Genomic DNA, 20,424 nt, shown 5'->3' on the forward strand with positions numbered 1-20,424 from the left:
TATGCAGCTCTTTCTGATTAAGGTAAAATATATGCAAAGTTATCTGATCTGTAAGGGTTCCTTGAAATAAATAACTTCTGTTTAAATATGCAGTTGTGATGGTATGAAGATCTGGGGAATCGCTATGAACCTAAACATTTCAGAGCAGCTCTTCCCAGATTGCTGCCTCTATATCTCTCAAAGTTCCAGTCAACATGACCTTTGGGATCTATGGGCCAACTTTTTGGGGGCAATTGAGGAAGCCTGTTTCAGATCAACTACTGAAAAGGAAATGAGTGAATGCCCTTATACAGTGATCACCAATCATATTACTCATAATTATTCTTAATTTAATTTTTGGGCTGCTTGAGGAAGTACAAAACATTTTTGCTTGAATTAAAATGGTTGAAGAATACCAGAAGCTTCTTTCTTATACACCTTTTTACAAAATTTCTTGTGACTCAGGATGCCTCTAGAATAAGTATAAAGACTCCTTTTTTTCCCTTGGGGCTTCTTCTACTGGAGAAGACAGAGATGTAGAGCAGAATCTTTAGAGTGTAGATATTAGGTGGTTCCAAATGTAAAATAAGGGCATGATGTCTGGTTTCAATAATACCAAGCTTAGGGATAATTTCTGTATAGTGTTGTATCTGGGTTAAATCTCTGATACTATGTACCTGACAATACAGTAATGGTGTTCTTGCTAAAGGCCTGAAAATCAGCAAATCATTCTGATAAATAAAAAAGTGTCAATCAATCATGACCTGCTACTTCCATTTATGGTGTTTAATTATTTTAATGCATGAGCAAAGTGTTTTGCTACAAGCAGTTTGTTGCAGACATTGAAAATTGCTGTAGGAATGCATTTCATTCATTAATTATAAGAACCTGAGCTGGCTTGGCCAAAACTTGTGGATCTGTATTTTATTTCACACACTGGCTGGCTGGCTGGCTGGCTGGCTGGCTGGCTGGCCAGCCATCCCTAAGGAGCCCACTAGTGGTGGCTTTCTCAAGCTGTTGCCACCCAGCAGTTGGTGTTTGTTGGCATTCTGCCTCAAACCCTGGGTGGTCTGTTTGACTCTCATACTTAATAGCCATTGGTAGACATCTCCCTGAATTTGCTAATTTGCTATTAAAGCCAGTGGGTATTACAATATCATATTGCAGTTATTTTTATAAATGAATTATGCATAATGTGAAGTACTGTCTTCTGTCCAGTCACTTTCACTGAGTGTCTAATATTAGAAGGAAAAATCTATTGGGCATAATTCTATTTTTTTAATAGAAATTAAAAATCTTAAAGTAACTGTACTTTTCAAATCTAACAAGCCCCCTGTGCATCAGGTATTAAAGTCCCAAGCATATAAAGAATTCTGTGAAGTTCTTCTGTTTTGTCTGTTATAAGCCTGTTGGTATACAACTTTATTGAATACCACTTGAATTCCAGCATTAATAGAAACTTACCTGCTTTTCTTGAAACAGCATCATTAAATCATTAAACTTTAAATATCTGTCACATGTGGTTCTGTGTCTTTTTTTCTAAGTGAGATCTGTCTTCTTGATTTTTGTGAGTGTCCGAAAAGAGTTTTGTACTTATTCTAATCTGTTTCTGGTTGGGGTGACAAATATGCATATATTTGCATATTTGAGCATTCTGACTCTGATATGCAATTTAATGGGTGGTGAGTTACTATGGAATTTTATAACTTAAAATTATAGTTTTGTCAACTCTAATGATATTAATCAGTATTTTTGGATTAGGCAATGTCCTGGAAGTAGTTAATAATGGTTTATAAAGGGGAATATATTTTTGGCACAAAGCCAGATTCCAAGTACAAGTTAAGTTTTAATATCCTAGTACAGGTGTCTAGATTCCCCTGTGATAGTAGGACAAAATTAGTCTGATGTATTATTAGGACTAAAAAATCTAAAAATCAGAAAGGATCTTGATTTCTCATGGAAAAACATGTAAAAACTGTATGAAAGCATGTATCATAGAGAAGGGCTCAGGTTTGTACATGGAGGATGTATTTGATATTCTGAGCGCTTGAGTTAAATAGTTAAATTAGGCCTTTGAAGGTTGCAGTACTGTAGTCTTCTTGGTAATATCCTATGCAGCACTGATTCTTTCAGAAAACAGGTTGGATTAATTTCTGACTGATTTCAGTGCTGCTGTGTTGGCTTATTCACTATATAAACTGATGCAGACCCCACTAAAGAACACTCAACCTTCAAGTATTTGGCAGTCTGAATATAGTCCCTGAATAGAATGTATAGAGAGAGTTAAACCAATCTGGATTTGATCACTGTGCTATGCCATATGTTGTTGTATTGTGACTTTATATAACCTTTATATTAACATTATTTAGCATACTCCTGAAGTGTTGATTTATTCTTTAAAACCTAGTGATTTATGAAATGTCACTTAACCAACATATAACTAGCGTTGTGATTGTCCCTTCTATATCTATTCTGTAAAGTGAAACATTACTACAACTAATTGTCCTAGCTGCTCTTCTAATTGTGGCAAGAGTAGAGGCCATGCTATAGCTTGGGAGTGCTGCAGGAGAAAGTCCTGTCTCCAGCTGAGGATTCCTCTTCATTCTTCAAATGAAACTGATTCTGAGCATATGCCAGGAGTAAGCGGTGTGATGCTTGTGGCTCCTGGTGCTTTTACAGACAGACCTCTTGCTGTACACCAGGCTTCTTGCCCCACCATTTTTTTAAATAAATGAAATAAATGAATAAATGGAAAATGGAAAACTGGTTTGCTACAAAGCAGACTACCATTCTCGAGCATCTTTTTTCAAAATAGTAATTCTCAGCTCCACATGGAGTCAAAGGTTTGTTACAGAATCAGAAAGGTGGTGGCTGCAGCCCAGTGCTTTGTTTGAACAAGTGACCCTTTACTCAGGTAAAGACAAGGATAAGCTGTAGTGCTAAAGAGGAGAATGGTTTCCCCTCTGTTAATGCCTTCTGTGGTGGCCACCTGGCAGGATAATTCAGAACGTATTCTCAAAACTGCACTTACTCTCACTGACAGGATCTTTTCGCTGGATTAAACAAGACACTGTTTTTCCTCCCCTTGAAACTTGATTATTATGGCGGCGTATTGTCCTTTCCAGTATATCTGTAAGAGCAAGAAGCTCTGTGTGGTGCTTGGGAGACACACAGGAAAACAAAAATCTGTCAGATTCCAAGTGCACAAGTAACTCTCCTGGCTTGAGAGAAGCTGCAGAGAACAATTTGTTGTTTGTAGCATGTATTGTTGTTCTCCAGCAATGCCTCAGTTCTGATTAGCTGTACCAGGTCTGGGGCCTGGGCAATATTTATTTGCTCAATACCCCTCCTTTTATTCAGGAGTTCAAGCAGCATATATAACACCCCCTCCTCCTGTTTTTTCCTCACAGCAACCATCCTGTGTGGTATGCTTAAAAATAGCCTAAATTATTACTTATATACACTGTAAATATTTCTTTTTTCATATATTAAGCTAATAAAAATAAACATGAAAAGAGACTAATACCATTTCAAGTGCAATTCTGCATCACGCTATATCTAAGTGAAGCGATTTTATTTAAGTTAAGTTCAATAGCTACAGAGAGATATTTGTTTTTTAGCATTTTCTACTAATACTGTAAACTATTTAGATAACAAGTTATTTCTTTTTTTCTAGCCTTGAAGAAAGATGATAATGGCTTTGATGAGGTAAGTTACATTTTTCTATTTCAAATTTTATTTAAACATACATTGGGCAAAATATTGCAATTTTTGTAAAAAAGTAGATGAATTAAAAGAATAATAATGAATAAAAATAATTATATAAATAATAACAAACATGAAAAAATTACATGAAACAAATCCCATGTAATTTGATGTACTTACATTTGTAATCTTTAAGAGAAATACTCATTTTTAAACATCCATATTGAACACTTCAGGTTCAAAAAGGTATACGTATAGATGGAGTAATCTATTAGAAGTTACTGTGCTGGTTTAACATATAAAGGGAGACCAAATATAAATAAAACACATTTAATTAAAAACTATTTGTCGCTATGTTAATTTTTTAGCCATTGCTTTTTTCACACTTTTAAAAATAATTGATCTGAAGAAAAATGTACTTTTTCTTCAGTACACTGAAGTACACTGCTATAGTAAATTTGATAGTTAAGGAAACTGAATAATTTTTTATGTTGCCCTATTTTATATTTTCTGGGGAATATGGACAATAAAGCTACATTAGAATTCATTATTGAACACTGTTGGGTAGTTTTACAAATTTCTTCAAAAACTCCCAGCCAAAGTGAGTAACTAAATGGCTATTACCAAGAGAGGTGGTAATAAGAACTACACCCCTTCTAGCATCATCAAAAAATTAATTAATATAATGCAATTTTAAGGAGATGTAGTATGATTTGTTAATTTTATAGTTGGTGATTTCTAAAATAGATTTAAATAATATTTTATACCATTGAATATTCTGTATTGACTCATCAAGCTCAAATCCCAAGTCATTTTCCTGTACCTTCAAACATTTTCAGGAGAGTCTGTTCTATTTAATATAGGAATTTCCTAAAATATTGATAAGATTATTTCTGTTTTAAGTGATTTGGAAATCCACTATACTTCATACATTGTTTATATTCTTGATAGATAAGATCTTATGAGCTTAAGAAGAAATTATTGAATATGGTCTCATAAAACCATGTTAGAACTTGTGATCAATTTTTCTGTAGAATATGTTCAACAGAATATATATTTGTCACTGAACTGAATACTGGATTCCAAATGAATTAGATAGATGTTGCCTTAGGCAGCAAATTTGGTTCTGTCTGCTTTAAGACTACTTTTTGATTTTCTATTCTCTGAAAATTGAAAACTGAGAAGTAGAAGTGTACGGGTACGGTTAATGTGAATTGGAACTTAAAGGAAATGGAATATTGCACTTCGGAAGTCAGGTTGCCCAGAATGATAAATTTGAGTCTCTCCTTATACTGAATTTGTGAAAGTACAGAAATTACGTCAAAGAATAAGCACTATAATTGTTTCATTAAAAGCCTGAGTCATAAATTCTGCAACCAGACCTGTATCAGGCTGTTCTTTTAATTGTATTATAAATCTGGCATGCTTCTAATGCTTTGTTTCTCCTCTCTGGAAGTGACTAGACTGTTTATAAAATTGACAGGAAGTTAAGAGTTCCTTAGAATTCTATGATATAGGAAGAAAATATTAAACTCTACTTAAAGTGCTTGTCCCAAATTAAATCTCAAGTAACACAGTGGTTTTTTTGCTCCTTGTGTGGATTAATGGATGTCCCCCGAAAATATATACTATTATCAATTGTATAAACGGAGTTTTCTTGCAGTGTAAGAATCTGGTAACTTTCTAACTGGCTATTGAAATGAGCTATAGCTACAAAAAGAAAAAGATTTAGATGATAGTTTGCCCATGTTCTGTGCATCTGTAATAAAGCATAGATGTACTGACAGGGTCTAATCATATGGCAAATTATACATATATAGCCATCCTACTATTCCTTTTTGGGATAGGCAACATTGTACACCCCACAGAAAAAAGACTTAGTAAGCAAAAGAATCAGGTAAGAGAGAGGAACATACACTGAGTCATACATAGTCTTTTGTCATCTAAACTTCTTAGGTCTCTCTTCTTGAGGGTTTTATCAGCTTCAATCAAGCACAGCTTTATTAGTCTTCCTCCCTACTGTTCATTCTTCCAAAATCAATTAAAATTACACTATACTATACTCTTAATAAATAGAAAATAAATCCAAGAATAGATATAAAATTGGCAGTCACACATGGAGCATCATCAAGGCACCAGCCACCCCCAGGATTGGGTAAGATTGTTATCACTCCACACAAGCTGGCAGAGCCAGGTCTTTTTAATCCTTTCCAAAAGGCTGGGTGGGTAGGGGCCTGCCGCACCTCTGGGGGGAGAATATTCCAAAGGGTGGGGGCAATGGCAGAGAAGACTCTCCTCCTGGGCCCTGCCAGCCGACATTTGCTTGCTGACAGGGTCCACAACATGCCCTCTCTGCCTGACCAGGTGGGACAGATTGATGTGGAGGGGGTGAGATGGTCCCTCAGGTAACCTGGACCCATGCCATGTAAGGCTTTAAAGGTAATAACCAACACTTTGAATTGGACCCGGAAACAGACTGGGACCCAATGCAGCTTGCGCAGTAAAGGTGTTACATGTGTTGTTCTTGGGGCACCCAAGATTGTCTGCGCGGCTGCATTTTGAACCAGCTATAGCTTTTGGATACTCTTCAAAGGTAGCCCCATGTAGAGCACATTGCAATAGTCTAGCTGAGAGATGACCAGGGCGTGAGTGACTGACCGGAGAGCCTCTTTATCCAAGAAGGGGTGTAACTGGTGTACCACACAAAGGTGGGCAAAGGCCCTCCTGGCCAAGACTGCCACCTGTTCCTCTCTATGTGACCAGAATGTTTTTATGTGCTATTCACTTTGGAATAGAATTCACATGAATATATATAAATGAAAAATTCAGTATTTCACTTAATAATCTGAAATTGTCTTCTTGCCCACTTTGCAAAGTGTGGGGAAAATGGTGGCTAAAAGAACAGTAGTTTGTGCAAATATATTAGGAAGTTCATTGAACATACCTTTCATTTATTAATGTTAATTGGTCAGTGTTATCCTGCCCTTTTTTTAAATGGAATGGGTTTAGGGCATTTGTTGCATTTAATATGTGCAGTCCTGTGAAAGCAATGAGCAACTGGGGAGTGGGTCATGGTGCAGATGACTTCTAGCTTGCTGTCGATTTTATGCATCTGCTAAAACTTTCAAGTATAGTTCTGAACTCTGATAGATTACTGTATTTTGCTAACATGCAAAAGTGGATTGGACAATGTGTAGAATTTAATTATGTCTCTACCTTCTGAAAACCCTTCTTTTTTGGTAACGATTTATACCAACATGGGATCTTAATACTAGAGTAGATGCCTTGAGTGAGCATGCATTGTAAAATAAGGGAGGGCATAATATATCTCTGGGGGGTCTTTAGTTCTTCTTTCCTTGTCTCATTGTTGGCAAAGCAGGCAGGACAAATTTATTTTTTACAAGCAAAGGCACAGAGATTCATGAATCGTCTTGGAATGTTAGGAATCATTAAATGGGTGTATATAAACCATTCCTCTTTCCTGAGCTTTATTTACAGCTCGAGTTTATTTTGCTTTGTTTTTTAAAGTTAATGCTAGGGGAACTTATTGCCAAGGGCTGGCTGGGCACTGCGATGGAGAAAATAGTTGATCTCTAACCCCTTCAGTGAAAAGCAAGATAGGAGCAATCAACTTCTTTTGCCATTTCTGTGCTTTATATAGCAAGCTATTGATTTTTACACATGAGCAGTGCTTCACTGGTAAAAAAGGAAAAGTGAAAAAGAGGTCATTCTTCTGTCTCTGTGCACCAGGATGATGGTTGGAGATTGAACCAGGAAACTGAAAAGAGGCTGGGTAAGAGGGGGAGTACCAACATACAAAAGGGTCTACAAAGACCAAATGAGAGAGTGGAAAAAGTGAAAGAACTAATAGAAAATGCTAAATGAGAGGAAATACTATAGTGTGAAGTGAAAATCCCAGAGGAAATTTAAGCAGTGAATATAAAGAACCGTTTGAACTAAGCAAGCTTATGCCCCCCGTTTGATTTGGACTTCAGGCCTATTCAGCATGGCAATGTGAATAGATTGTGGTAGTTATAATCCAGAACATTTAATGTGTACCAGGTATCTTATTCTTAGTCTGAATTATCTGGAAATGAATGTGTTCTAATTGATGGACTTTCCATTCTTTGTGTATTTGCCTATGTTAAAAGAGGGATGGCTTATTAGTATAGTCCTGCTTGGAGGAAGCAATCATTGTATGAGTTACAGTTTCTTCATATTTTTAAAGGGACATTTAAGCAGATATTTTTAAATATAGCCCACTATCTATAAACATTAATGTATTGATAGAATGTGGTCATGGAAAGATATACTGACCTTACATTTCTGTTTGTCCGTTTCTTGGATCAACCCACTTCATCGGGATCTTCATAGTCGTAATCTAATAATCTAGCTTGGAGACCAGTGCTAATCTTGTGCCCTCTAAATATTTTGGACATCAATGCCCAGGTCATTTGCCATTGGCCAGATTGGTTGGGCAAATGGCAATTAAAGTCCAAAACATCTGGAGGACATCAATTTGTTTATCAGTTCTGTAGCTCTAGTATGGATTTTCACTGGTGGCTGCAGAAAAAGGGGGAAGCGGAAAATCTCGGTTGTATAAATATGACCTTTGTTCCACTGATGGAAATGAGGTTAAGTTCCAGTACAAAGCATTTTCAGGATATACGGTTTCAAATGCCTTTTTAATTTTCTTTTAGGCCACAGAATTTTGGGGAAAGATTCATTACTCTACAGAGAGAAGGCAGATGTTAAGTTTGCCTCTTTTTCATGTTCCAAAGCACCTTTTTTGTGGAATCAATTCAAAAGCACTGCATTGCCCCAATTTGTGTTAGAAATGTGCTATAATTATTGGCTACCATTACATTTTTTTCTGAAACAAATTAGAGTAGATAGTAAAACAATATTTTTTTCTTATTTGTTTCCAACTTTAATTGCATTTTAATACAATTTTTAAATTATTTGAATAATATAATATAAAATACTATTATATGCTATTCCATATGTGTTTCTGAAAAGGTAGCAGTAGATAGCACCTAAGCTTAAAAGTTTTGTGTTTGTTGAGATTAAGATGACAGGATATTTTCAGTATGTAATGTGATATTTGTATCTGTTTTGGAGTTGAATTTCAATGCAGCTGGTTCTCTTCAATATTGTTTTTTCATTATAAATCTACACTGTAATGCAATGCATAATGTGAGCTGTTCCCAATGTTTTGGTCAGAGGAGAAACAGGAAAGGGAGTTATTATCTGATTCGAATCTCCTTGATTCGAATGATGGCAATTGAGTTACCTAAGCCTATCCACTATTTTGCCTATGCTGATGTTTATATTTTGGAGCCACAAAAAGGTACTAGAAAAGTACCTTTAGACTACAGCTATAGAAACCCTGCTGTTACATACAGTTTGGAACTATTTGGGCCATCATTTGCCCAAACCTTTTCAGTATGTGACTATTTTATCATAGTACTAGTCTTCAAAGGTGGTTGTTATTATTATTAGTTTATAAGTATGGTGTTGAGATTGAGATAGTGGTTTCACTGGGGAAAAAAGCATCTGTGTAGAGTATTTTTATTCCTGAGCTCAGAAATGTCTGTCTCTTATATACTTCACTGGTACTTGGTGTATGATTTGACTACAATTATTCACCAATATTAGTTTACTGCAAACAAAGATATGAATAGCAGTAAACTGCTATATTGTGATAGCAGTACAAGTATGATTTTTAATGTCTTCCAAAATGCCAGAAGTGTAGGGGCCAAGTATACCTTTGGAAGCAATGTATTCTATAAGATATGGGCCACCTGTCCAGAGACTAACAGGGCCAGGATGGATACACTTTCCCCATCCAAGTCCCAACGAAGATCATCTACCAGAGTGAGCAATGCTGTTTTTGTCTCTTGTCTGGGCTTGAACTGTGGCTAGAAGAGATCTATATAATTTGTTCTAGTATCTTCTAAAGTTGATTCTCCACAAGCCTCTCAACAACCTTCCCCCAAAAGGGGAGGATGGAGACTGGGTGGAAGTTGTCCAGTATGGCTGGATTGAAAGATGGCCAAGTGAAGGCACACCACAGCCTCTTTCAAGGCAGGTGACATCATGCTCTCCCTCAGAGAGGCATCAACCACCTCCTAAAGACAGCTGAAATGTCTGTTTAGATCACCTGAAGGACCCATGTGGAGCATGGACCCCACTTACAGCTGGTGGAGCTCATACTACAGAGTATCCTATCTACTTCCTCAGATTCTACAAGTTCAGAAGAATCCCACATTTCATTGAAAGATGTCACATTTATCCCATATCGCTCCACCCAACTGGTGTCCAGAGCTGCTTGAATATCAGTAAATTTATTTGCAAGGAAACTTGCAAATCTATCCACCTGACTTCCAGGGTATCCTATCTGTTTTTCCTGAAAGGATCCAGATTACTGTGAATGAAGCCACTGGGTTTAAATTTGCAGAAGCAGTAAATGCAAAGATGGCTACCTTCTCGATATCTTTTTCTTCACATTGAAGAGCTGATGCCTCTCCACAGCCCTCAGGTTTCATGGTATCATGTTGCAAAGCTACAGTGAACTCCTTCACATGTTGCAAAGTGAACTCCTTCACATGTTGCAAAGCTACAGTGAAGGAGGGCAGTAGTCTTCATTTTTAGAACAAGAGTGTAAAAATTGTGGCCTGTATGGTACGACAACCTGACAGTGTCCAACCTTGTAATTCTGCTTCATCTCCTCCACATTTCCAGCTTTCTCTTCTATCCCTGTTGCTTTGCTTGTTGCTGGATGTCCCAGCTGCTTCTACTGTTACACACGCTGCTCCCAGGTTCGGCTTATGGTCACTCACTCACACACTCACAGCCTGTTGAGGCACGCGGATCTTGTCAGCCCCCCTTGCTTTCTACCTGGGTTTTCCAGATAGGTGCGGCTGGAGCAGACAGACACACAGCCCTGGTCAACAGCCGGGAAAGAATTAGGGATACACACAAATCACTTCCAACCGAACACTGAGGCACAAGAGGTTCTTTGTAATACAGGGAGACCCAGTGAATTTAAAGTAACAGCAAAACTTTATTGGTTGCAAGGTACATTTGCTCTTTCTCATACACACACACACACACACACGCTCTTCCACACTTACCCATGTCCTTCCCAACTAGGCTGCCAGGCACTAGCTAGAGGGACGGAAGCCGCCAAGTCTGGATCCAAACGTGACTCAGATGACTCAGCTCAGACTACTCAGATGTCTTAGAGTGGGTGGGCTTTGGGACCCCTTTTATCCCCAAAAGTCCTTTGTTGATTCACAAGTCTTGCAGTTGTTGATGGGATTGGGGTATCCATGTGCTCAGGCCCATAGTCTCACACTACCATACCATTTCCTACCGTCCCCCTCATCCCACCATTCCTCTCTATCAACTCCTTGACTTTCCTGTGCTGCACTTGTCTTCTCTGCTTCCCCCTGCTTCCCCATAACCCTCTTTGTCCTCTTACCTTTCCCTGTTGCCTTCCTCAAACCTCTTTCCTTCCCCTGCAGTTTTTTCTGAAAGGGAAAAAATAGTGCTCTCTACTAGTGAGGAAAAAACCTGCAGCTTCTTTTTAAAGAGTGCTTATTATAAAAAATATAAAATCTTCCTTGAGGGTACTTATCTATGTTGATTTCTTAGCAAGAATATAGAGGTATTTTGCCGCTCACATCTTCTGGGGTGGTTGTTTTTCCCCCCAAATTTTTGATTTGGTCTAAAGCCATAAGATTGCCTTTATAGCCAGATTTGAGGCTACTTAGGTGAAGTAGAAAGACAGACAAACAGAAAGAAAGATGAGATGACTATGGCAAGCCACTTATTTATTGCTGGTAAGTCTATGTAATCTTCAGAAATTAAGCTCAGTTTGAGGGAGATTTTACTTTTATTACATACCTCTCAACAAAATAACACAATTTAATAAGAAAATTGAAAAAAAGTTTGATGTATAAATAAGTGGCCCTGTCCGGTTTGCAGTGTAGCCCTTAAGGCAACTAAATTGTATACCCTGTCTTAGAATTTCCCAGAGACCTCCAGTTCTGTACTGTGGAAAACAGATGCTAAACTAGATAGACCTACTAGACTTCTTAAAATATTTCTGGAGCAGCAGAAGCTAAGCATAAAGGATGCAATAAGCTCTTTCTGAAATACCAACTTAACTAAACTGGGTTGCCTTTTTTCCTGAGGAAAAATGTATCAGAATAATAACCAGTTTAGGCAAACCGTAACAACTTTTGTTTCTCAAACAAAGTTAAGAACTATACAAAAATGCAACCTAAGACATAAAAGCCAAGATACTGTGGGAAAATGCAAGGCAGATGTTGAATGGCTCCTAAGGTAGGAATAATAAGGTAGTGGAAAGTCATAAGGAATGAGTGCTTGTGTGTATAAGGGCTTTTATGAACTCTGCTGAGAGGGCAACACACTCACATTGGGACAAAGTTTTTTTTGTTTTGTCAGCTGGAGTCTCTACTTATTTTTACCTAAAAATCACTCCAGTGATTTATTGACCTCAAATAGCTCTTGCTTATGAAAGTTCTTAACTTTCATTTTCTTCTTTAGAAGATAATGAATAAGGAAGTAACTGTTTCCCATGAAATCCACATTTCTGAGATACCAAAGGAACTAGGGGTTGGGTCAGGATTGTATCTTTATATAAAAAATAGTAGCAGACAGAAGGGATTGGAAGAAATGAGAGACTGCATTATTTCTTACCCCTGGACTGTTGTTCATTTTCCAACAGAAATATGTGGTTCATAGGAAGATACTAGGGGGCCTTGATGCACTCCAAAAAAGTGCCATCTCCATCCCTAGTCATTCTCTGCATCACCACTCACCTCTATTCTTTAGGTTTCATACATCCAAAAGGCACTCTATAATTGGGATTTGGAACTTCTAACCTTTTCAGATGATGTTGGGTTATAATTATCATCCTGATTGGTGCAATGAGAGGTGAAGAACACAAATTCTGTAGCATACAAGTTATCTTCTTCATACTTTATGTACTAATATGGCTTGTGTCCATGGAAAACCCTTTTATCAGCTCTCCCAACTTTAGGAGACTTTCAAAGTAAGAAACAATATACCTTTGGAATCTAGATGATTGTGGGAATAGCTTTAATGAGCTGATTGTGAGCTTATGATTTCAGACAAAACCTATGGCTATAGTGTTGAAAATGGTGCTTTACTAAGTAGGCCAGCTTTCTCTAACATCATGTCCTTCAGGTGCACTGGGACTACAATTCCCAGAATTCCCAAGGAGAATTGCCAGCAGAATTCTGGGAATGGTTGTCCCAGTTAATTTGAGGCTCAAAAGGTTGAGAAAGGCTAAGGTACATATGTTACATTAAGTGTGTATGTGAAGACTTGGCTTATTCATTTTGACTTTGCACCCTCCACTGTTGGATAAATCTACTCATGAAATGTTAATCATGAAGGAAAGCAACTGAGAGGGTGAAATATTTATTTCCCCTGCTCTAATGCAATCTTGAATTACTACTGCTCCAGGCATGTAGTGGGAAGAAGAGCTAGAAGAGATTAATACATTTTCTCTAACCACTTTCCAGATGTTAAGTTGTCTTAAAAAGATCAGATAAACTTATATTTTTTAAATATCTCTCACCTTCCTCAAAGGTTGATTCTAGGCCTGCTCATTGTCCCATAAATATTGAATTGGAAGCCTATGGAAGTTAATTTAGGACTAAGTCCTAATTATTCTAATAGTGTTTACCCCCAGGTATAGTTTTGCAGTTAGAAATTATTTCTTGGATTCACTTCCTATCCACATATCAGATTCATTTCCTTACCATTGAGTTGGATCCAGATATACATGCAATTCATTCAGTTGGCAGAAATGGATGTACTCACACTGTCTTCTTCATAGCTCTACAGACTCCCCCTCAGGCTTTGCATATTGTATAAAATCAGGATTTTTAGCCATGTTTTGTTAAACACGATCCATGAATGTTATACTAAATGGGTAGGTTCATTTATCATATTAAGCTAAAATAAACCACATCATGACTTGATATGTATGGATCAGATTACTGGATCAAGTAATGGAGAATGAAGTAGGCTACTTTGGAGGGCAAGTTAGAGGGGAATGGATCTCAAAAAATTGGGCTGTAAAACTTCCATGAGAAGAGCCCTACTCAGTTTGTAGTAGTGGGGGGGGGAGTTGATGGAATGCTGACCCTCTGCTACTCCATTCTAGGAAGGATTCCCTGACTTTCTGTGCTGTATAGGGGGGGAGCAGAAGTGATGAAAAGAGTGCTGCTTGTGGAGGAAGGGGAACAAACAGTTCTTATTAGCCTACTGGCACACACTTAATTCAGTTGGATTGAATCCCCTAAAGAAAGAGCAATAAATCTCATTTATCTCATCTAAGTAATATATATTCTTGTATCTTGGGAGTTTTGTGGCTGGAACAGCAAAGATGTGAAATGTTGGAGGAAAAAGTCATAGAGAAACTCTGGCATTACCACAAGAATGCTGGAAAAGGTTTCAGTCATCAGACTTCTTCCAAAATACACAGGATTTGGACAGAGCATTTTGTGCAGTTTTTAGAAAAAATGTTGCTAGCTTGACAGTCTGAAGTATTCACCCTGTTAAGCTTTCCTGTACTCTGCCTCCCCCACAAAAATCATTTGAAAAGCTTTCTCCAATATCTTGTATTAGAACTGCTGTATTGGGACAATATATCCAAGTTTTTTTCAGGACCAGCCACAGAGAGGCAGCTGGAGCTACCACCTCTCTTAATATAACATTTATTTGGACACAACTCGCCTTTGCCAGGATATCATTAAAGTGCCTCTGGAAGCACTCTGGTAGATCCTTGGGCTAGAACAATGGGAAACACACACACACACACACACACACACACACACAAGCCTTTCTTTTCTTATGCTATTGCATAAATAGAAAAGCTAAGATATGTCTCCAAAGAAGTACTTTCCTGTGTGTTTATTCCTAGCTGTCATGTTTCTTATAGGCCTCTATTGAGTGATGAAGAAAACCAATAAAAAATGTTATGCTTCAGTCAGCATTCCATCATCCATCCTTCTCTTTCCACAAAGGCATGGTTCAGTAGGCTTCCTTTTATGTGCTGTTCTGCCTTGGTTCGATATGTAGCACTCCAGGGAAGTTGGTGCTAAATGGGAGAACGCTCTAGAAAGTTGAATGTTGTTTCCCAGTTACTGTTCTTTAAAATTATACAGTTTGTTTTGGCTCTAGCAGTTATTTTGCTTAACCTTAAAATCTGTATGTAGTTTATCATAAATAGAAAGGGAGAGTTGTTCCTGCCAAAAACTGGGGCCAGTAAAATTATGTTTTCTGGGACTGGAGATACTGGTAATAGCTCATTGATGCTTAGACAAAGGAACACACACCAGTGCTTGCTCATAAGGGCTTTTACTTCATTAAATGTTTAAATGCATCTTCAGATATGAGACTGTCAGAGACAAAACCCAATTTCCACTTCTTTCCTTTTTAATAAAAGAAAGCTTCTCAAAATTTAATTATGGTTAATTTCTGTTTCTAACCCCAGAATGGGTTTGTTATAGACAAATTGCAAAGAAAGGAAATCTCTTGCATGGTGTCAAACTTTCATGGAAAGTATCGGATTTAATATAGTCATCCCGTGTTGAAACTATTGCTTTTAGCAGCTTTTAATCAACGCTAGTGACTTGACCATAAAATTATTCTTAAAACTTTGTTGTTAAGATCTATCATGAATAAGGCAATTACAGGCAGTTACTTTCTAGGAGCAGTTGCTACCTGCTTCATGCTAGCAGGCAAATTGCAACGCTACTTGTATTTTGTATTCTGAGCCGCATCTTGAAATTATTAGTCTCCCATTAATATTGCCTAGCTAAACTCTCTTTGCTGAATTTGGATTTTGAAGTGGCTTCCCCAACAACAGTTGCAACTTTAATGACATTTTATTCAGTTAAACTGTATGGAATCATGGATTGTCAGAAAATTTAATTTTAACTTTCTTAATATAGGATGCTTTTATAGACTTTGGTAAAGTTTCATGGTTGTTTAATGGAAATTGAGAGAGCACTCCACATTTGAAATGTAACCTTTACCTTTACTAGTTGTTGTTCTTACTATTTCTGATTTCACTGTTTATAAGCAAATTAATGTATGTATTATAGCTTGTGTGTTGGCTGGGCCTTTTGTTCAGAGTACGTGTGAACAGATACCTAATTACTTGTGTTACTATTAAAGAAGTTTATTCTGAAAAAATTATAATAGGAAAGGTATCACAGATGGCACAAATACATGTTAGGCAGAAATATGTACATTTATTAAATATTTATCAGACCTTATGGCCAGAACTGTTTGTATTTATTTCAAACTTATGATAATACTCCGTAAAATTAAACTTATAATTGGAATTAGAGAAGTGACAATATCGTTTGAATTTGTTCTTTGGCCCAACCATTGGGTTTCATTTGGGAGCTTAATATTAAATTACTTATGCTTAGGTCAAACTTCAAAAGTTGGGGTAGGGGTAGATTTTGAAATACTCTCACTATTGGAGAGAGAGGGATTGATCTAGAGACCTTGAATGGAAACTCTTGAAACAAATCTGAGTTCTTGTGGAGTCTAAATTTAGCTGACCATATATGAAATCTTTACTTTGAAATGTTACTCCCCATTCCTGAAAGCAGACTATTTGGGATGGGTTATTTTTCCCTAGTGTGTTTTCCTCAGGGGAAATGAAAAATTTTACCATTGCCTTATGATGAGATTCTCTGTAGCTTCTGAAGTCAGGCTGATAGAATTATCCAAGTTTGTTGCTTTCAGATTCACCGTTTAATTCGATTTCTGAGTTTAATGTAATCAAATGGCATATTAAGTAGTGTTCTAAAAAGCCTTGCAATGCTTATGCAGCAGCCAAGTGATATTGGCTGAATGTGGTGATAAATTCTCAACTTTTTATACCATCCTGTCTATATATTAAACTCGGTTTTTAAGTAATTTTGGATGTTGATGTTGTACGAAATAACTCTAATTTTCCAGAAGAGCTGAAGTGATAATAGTTGATCATCTTTAGTCCACAAGATAAAAACATTATTTTTAATCAGTAAGAGCTTCAGTAAGAGACATCTGAATAATTATATGCTTTTGAAACAAATGGTCAGTGCTGGTTAGTTTTAGACTGGCTCATTCTCAAAGAAAAGTTGTTATTAAAGGATCTGGGTGTCTCACTGATACTTTGATATAAACTACATTTTTGCTGTATTGTAACTAGTATTTCATATAAACATTGGAAGCTAGTTACAGCACTGCAAAACTGGAGTTTCATAGTCTTTTGTAAAGATTAAATACAGATACAAATGTGATGTTTTCACAATGAACAAATGTTTTCATCTTTCCAATTGTATACAAATATTTTTTACATACTGTAGCATATGACAGTGATTTTCTGTGCTAATATGGATTTTCGTAGATTATTTATAATTTATTTGCTAATATTTGTGGGGCTACTATGTTTATACATAAATTCTTCATGTGTGACTTAGTATGCACATATTGCAGCTGCAATACTTATTAATGTGAAGACAATAAGAATCCTGTTGAACCATAAATACCACATTATTAGAGTTGCAAAGAACTTACTAATGTTTAACACATCAATTCCTTTACCCAAGGCAGAACTTTGGAACACAGGTAGCCCTTGCTTAACCACCATTCGTTTAACAATGGTTTGAAGTTACAATGGCCTCAGAAAAAGTGCTTTATTACTTGTACTCACACTTATGACCGTTGCAAACCGTCGCACCACCACCCCACAGTCATGTGATTGTGATTTGTGACCTTTTTTACGATGGTTGTTAAGTGAATCACCGTGGTCGGTAAGCAAATCATGTGGTCATTAAGTGAATCGTGTAGTCGTTAAGCAAATTCTGGTAAAAATTCCATTGGGGAAGCTGGATTCACTTGACCATATGATTTGCTTAATGACTGTCGTAAAAATGGTTGTAAAATTGAGTCCAGTCACATGGTGACTTGCTTAATGACCATCCCACTTAAGGACCAGTTTTCCAGTCCCTATAGTGGTCATTAAGTGAATCATCATGGTTAAGTGAATCACATGGCTGTTAAATGAATTCTGGCAAAAACCATCCACTGGGGAAGCTGGATTAGCTTAATGACCATGTAATTCACTTAAAGACCACATGATTTGCTTAATGACTGTCGTCAAAATGGTCTTAAAATTGGGTCTGGTCATGTGGTGACTTGTTTAATGACTGCCTCACTCAACGACCAATTTTCCAGTCCCTACTGTGGTTGTTAAGCGAAGGCTACCTGTATCTTGGATTAGTTTAAATTTAGTCCATCCCAGGATTTACACTATACTAGAAAGGGAAGAGAGTGCTTTTTTTTTAATAGAAGACCTCTGACAATCCTACTATGTATCTAAATTCAGATGTAAGAATGATCTAAACTGAAAATTGTTGAAGATGTAGTTGTAACATTACTTTTAGATTCAAGAGAATTGCGAAGTGTTTTATAAAATATTTTAAAATCAACATATGTATGCATGTGTTTGACCAGGCATATAGACTGTATATATTCTATGCATATTATTTTTGTATAATTTTTGTTTGATAGTGGATTACGAAGAAATTAACGTAAATCTGAGTGCATTGCATATGGACAATGCTATTAAGAACCATTTAGCTAATGTAAGTAGAATTCTTTGTAAAAATCTGCCACTTAAATGTTCTAATCTTCAATTCTAACAAATTTTATAGGGTTTTTTTAAATTAAATAATCATGGATTAAACTATATAATCTGATGTAGAATGATATAGGAATTTACCTTTTATTCTGCTTTCTTAAAATGTGAGCAAAGATCTCCCAAGTTGAGCTTGACTCTTAGCTACTACGTGAACACATCTGTGCAGTTTTCTTAGCAGCAACCGGATAGTGATTTGCCATTCCCTCTTTTGACATCTTTTTTCAGCTTTCCAATCTAGTCTATAGCCTAGGTTTTTCTGATAATCTTCCATCTGAGCGTTAGCCAAGTCAAGTAGTGGTTGTTTGCTTGAAAATTAGTTTTGATTTGTATCATGGTACTTTTCCTAGGACAGCCAGTTTGCTGTGGTCAAGGCACTAGGATAGGAACTGGGAAATTGTGAGTTCTAGTCCCACCTTAAGCCCAAAGCCAGCTGGATGGTTTGGGGCAGTCACTCATTCTCAGTCCTAGGAACAAAATGTTGCAAGAAAACTGCGTGGAGTTTTTAAGGTAAGTCACCAGGAATCAAGACTGGCTTGAAGGCACCAGCCCCCCCCCCTTCCAAACACTTTTCCTAGAGTCTGTAATCATGCATCAGTGATGAAAGTTATAAATAATCTTGAATAAAAACAAGATTCGCTGCTGTACCATTCCAACATGATAAAAGCTGTATGAAGGGGTGTCCATAGTTGGAAAAAAACCTCCCATTAAAAGTGTTTAATCTCAGATAAAAGAAGGCCATTCAAAGAGTATTGTCCCCATGGTTTGAATGCAACACAATTATGTAACAAGGTTGAACCAATGTGGAATCCAGTGCAAATAAAGGAAAACTTTTTATATATCTGGATAGACTGTTCGATTGTCCATATATTTGGTAAAGAAATTACACTAGTAATTTGTAGTGTAAAGAAATTACACTACAAAAGTAAGTACTTGCAGTGCTTTATTTTGATTTTAACTGTTTATGAGTAGTGTAAATGGATTGCATTAAGACATAATTATCTTGATGGCTTCAATTCACTTAGAAATAGCAGGTTATTGGAACATCTCTGCTAAACTCACTGTAAATGAACGAGTGGATAGGCTATGGCAATTTTTCCTTAAAATCTTGCTGCAAAACAAAATAATTAAAAACATATGGTTCTGATTTATAAAATCACCTTCCTGATGTCTGTACAAAGGATTCCTATTCTGAAATATTGCTGATTTCTAAAAAAATCATAATATAGTATACAAACAATATATTAATCCAGGCATATACTCATCAATATCAGAATTTTATAATGAGAGTTCAATGAATAATTAGGATAGACTTGCCATCTAGAACCATAAACTTGTAATTGACAGATTCCTTTTCATTTCAAAAATTTAGAGTCACAATGGAAATTTTAAGATCAATACATTCCAGCCCACAACAATGAGGGAAGGTGAAAAAGAAAAGTAACTTTGTATCTGGAAGGGGAGGATATAGAGAGTTATTAAAAGTAGCCAGTCTTTAGAAACTAGGGATAATTTTCCCTCCTCATATATGAAACTGGAATTTTGGAATCTAATAGAGTGCAATGGAAAAGAGTTCACATAAAAGAAAGTAACTGGGTTTGCACCATGACAGCAATCTGATAGAGCCTACTTAGAGGCTCTAATTTGAATGTCTGCAATATCCTCTCACGTTTATATTGACTAAATGAAGGCAGCATGGCTTCAGAATCAACTCATCTTCTGCCACCCACCTGTATACTTTTTGCTTTGTTTTCTAATTTGTGCAATGAAGAGTTATGTGCTTAGAAGCTTGCATACAATTTTGTGACTTTGTGTAGGTCCCGTAAACTTATTTTCCTAATTTATATTTGATGGCCAGCATGATTGAATTTGCTCTTTTGTGTTTATATGGTAACAGTTTTTAATAGTATATGAAATCCTTTACTATAGAATAATAAACTTTTAAAAAAATGTATCAGACCAGGGTTGAACGG

General features: G+C 36.6%; 1 protein-coding gene across 2 annotated transcripts in view; it reads left to right on the forward strand.

The window, feature by feature from the left end:
• CDK14 (cyclin dependent kinase 14) overlaps window positions 1–20,424 on the forward strand; it is a 251,509-nt gene that overhangs the window by 2,865 nt on the left and 228,220 nt on the right. For both annotated transcript variants that reach the window (XM_007424673.3, XM_088150533.1), the window contains exon 2: window positions 3,656–3,687. In XM_007424673.3, the coding sequence (XP_007424735.1) occupies window positions 3,656–3,687 (32 nt within the window). The remainder of the gene's footprint in view (window positions 1–3,655; window positions 3,688–20,424) is intronic.

The sequence above is a fragment of the Python bivittatus genome, unplaced genomic scaffold, assembly GCF_059951505.1.
Source record: "Python bivittatus isolate LINGU-HERP-01145 unplaced genomic scaffold, Pbiv_v1 ctg000610_np1212, whole genome shotgun sequence".
Taxonomy (NCBI): Eukaryota; Metazoa; Chordata; class Lepidosauria; order Squamata; family Pythonidae; genus Python; species Python bivittatus.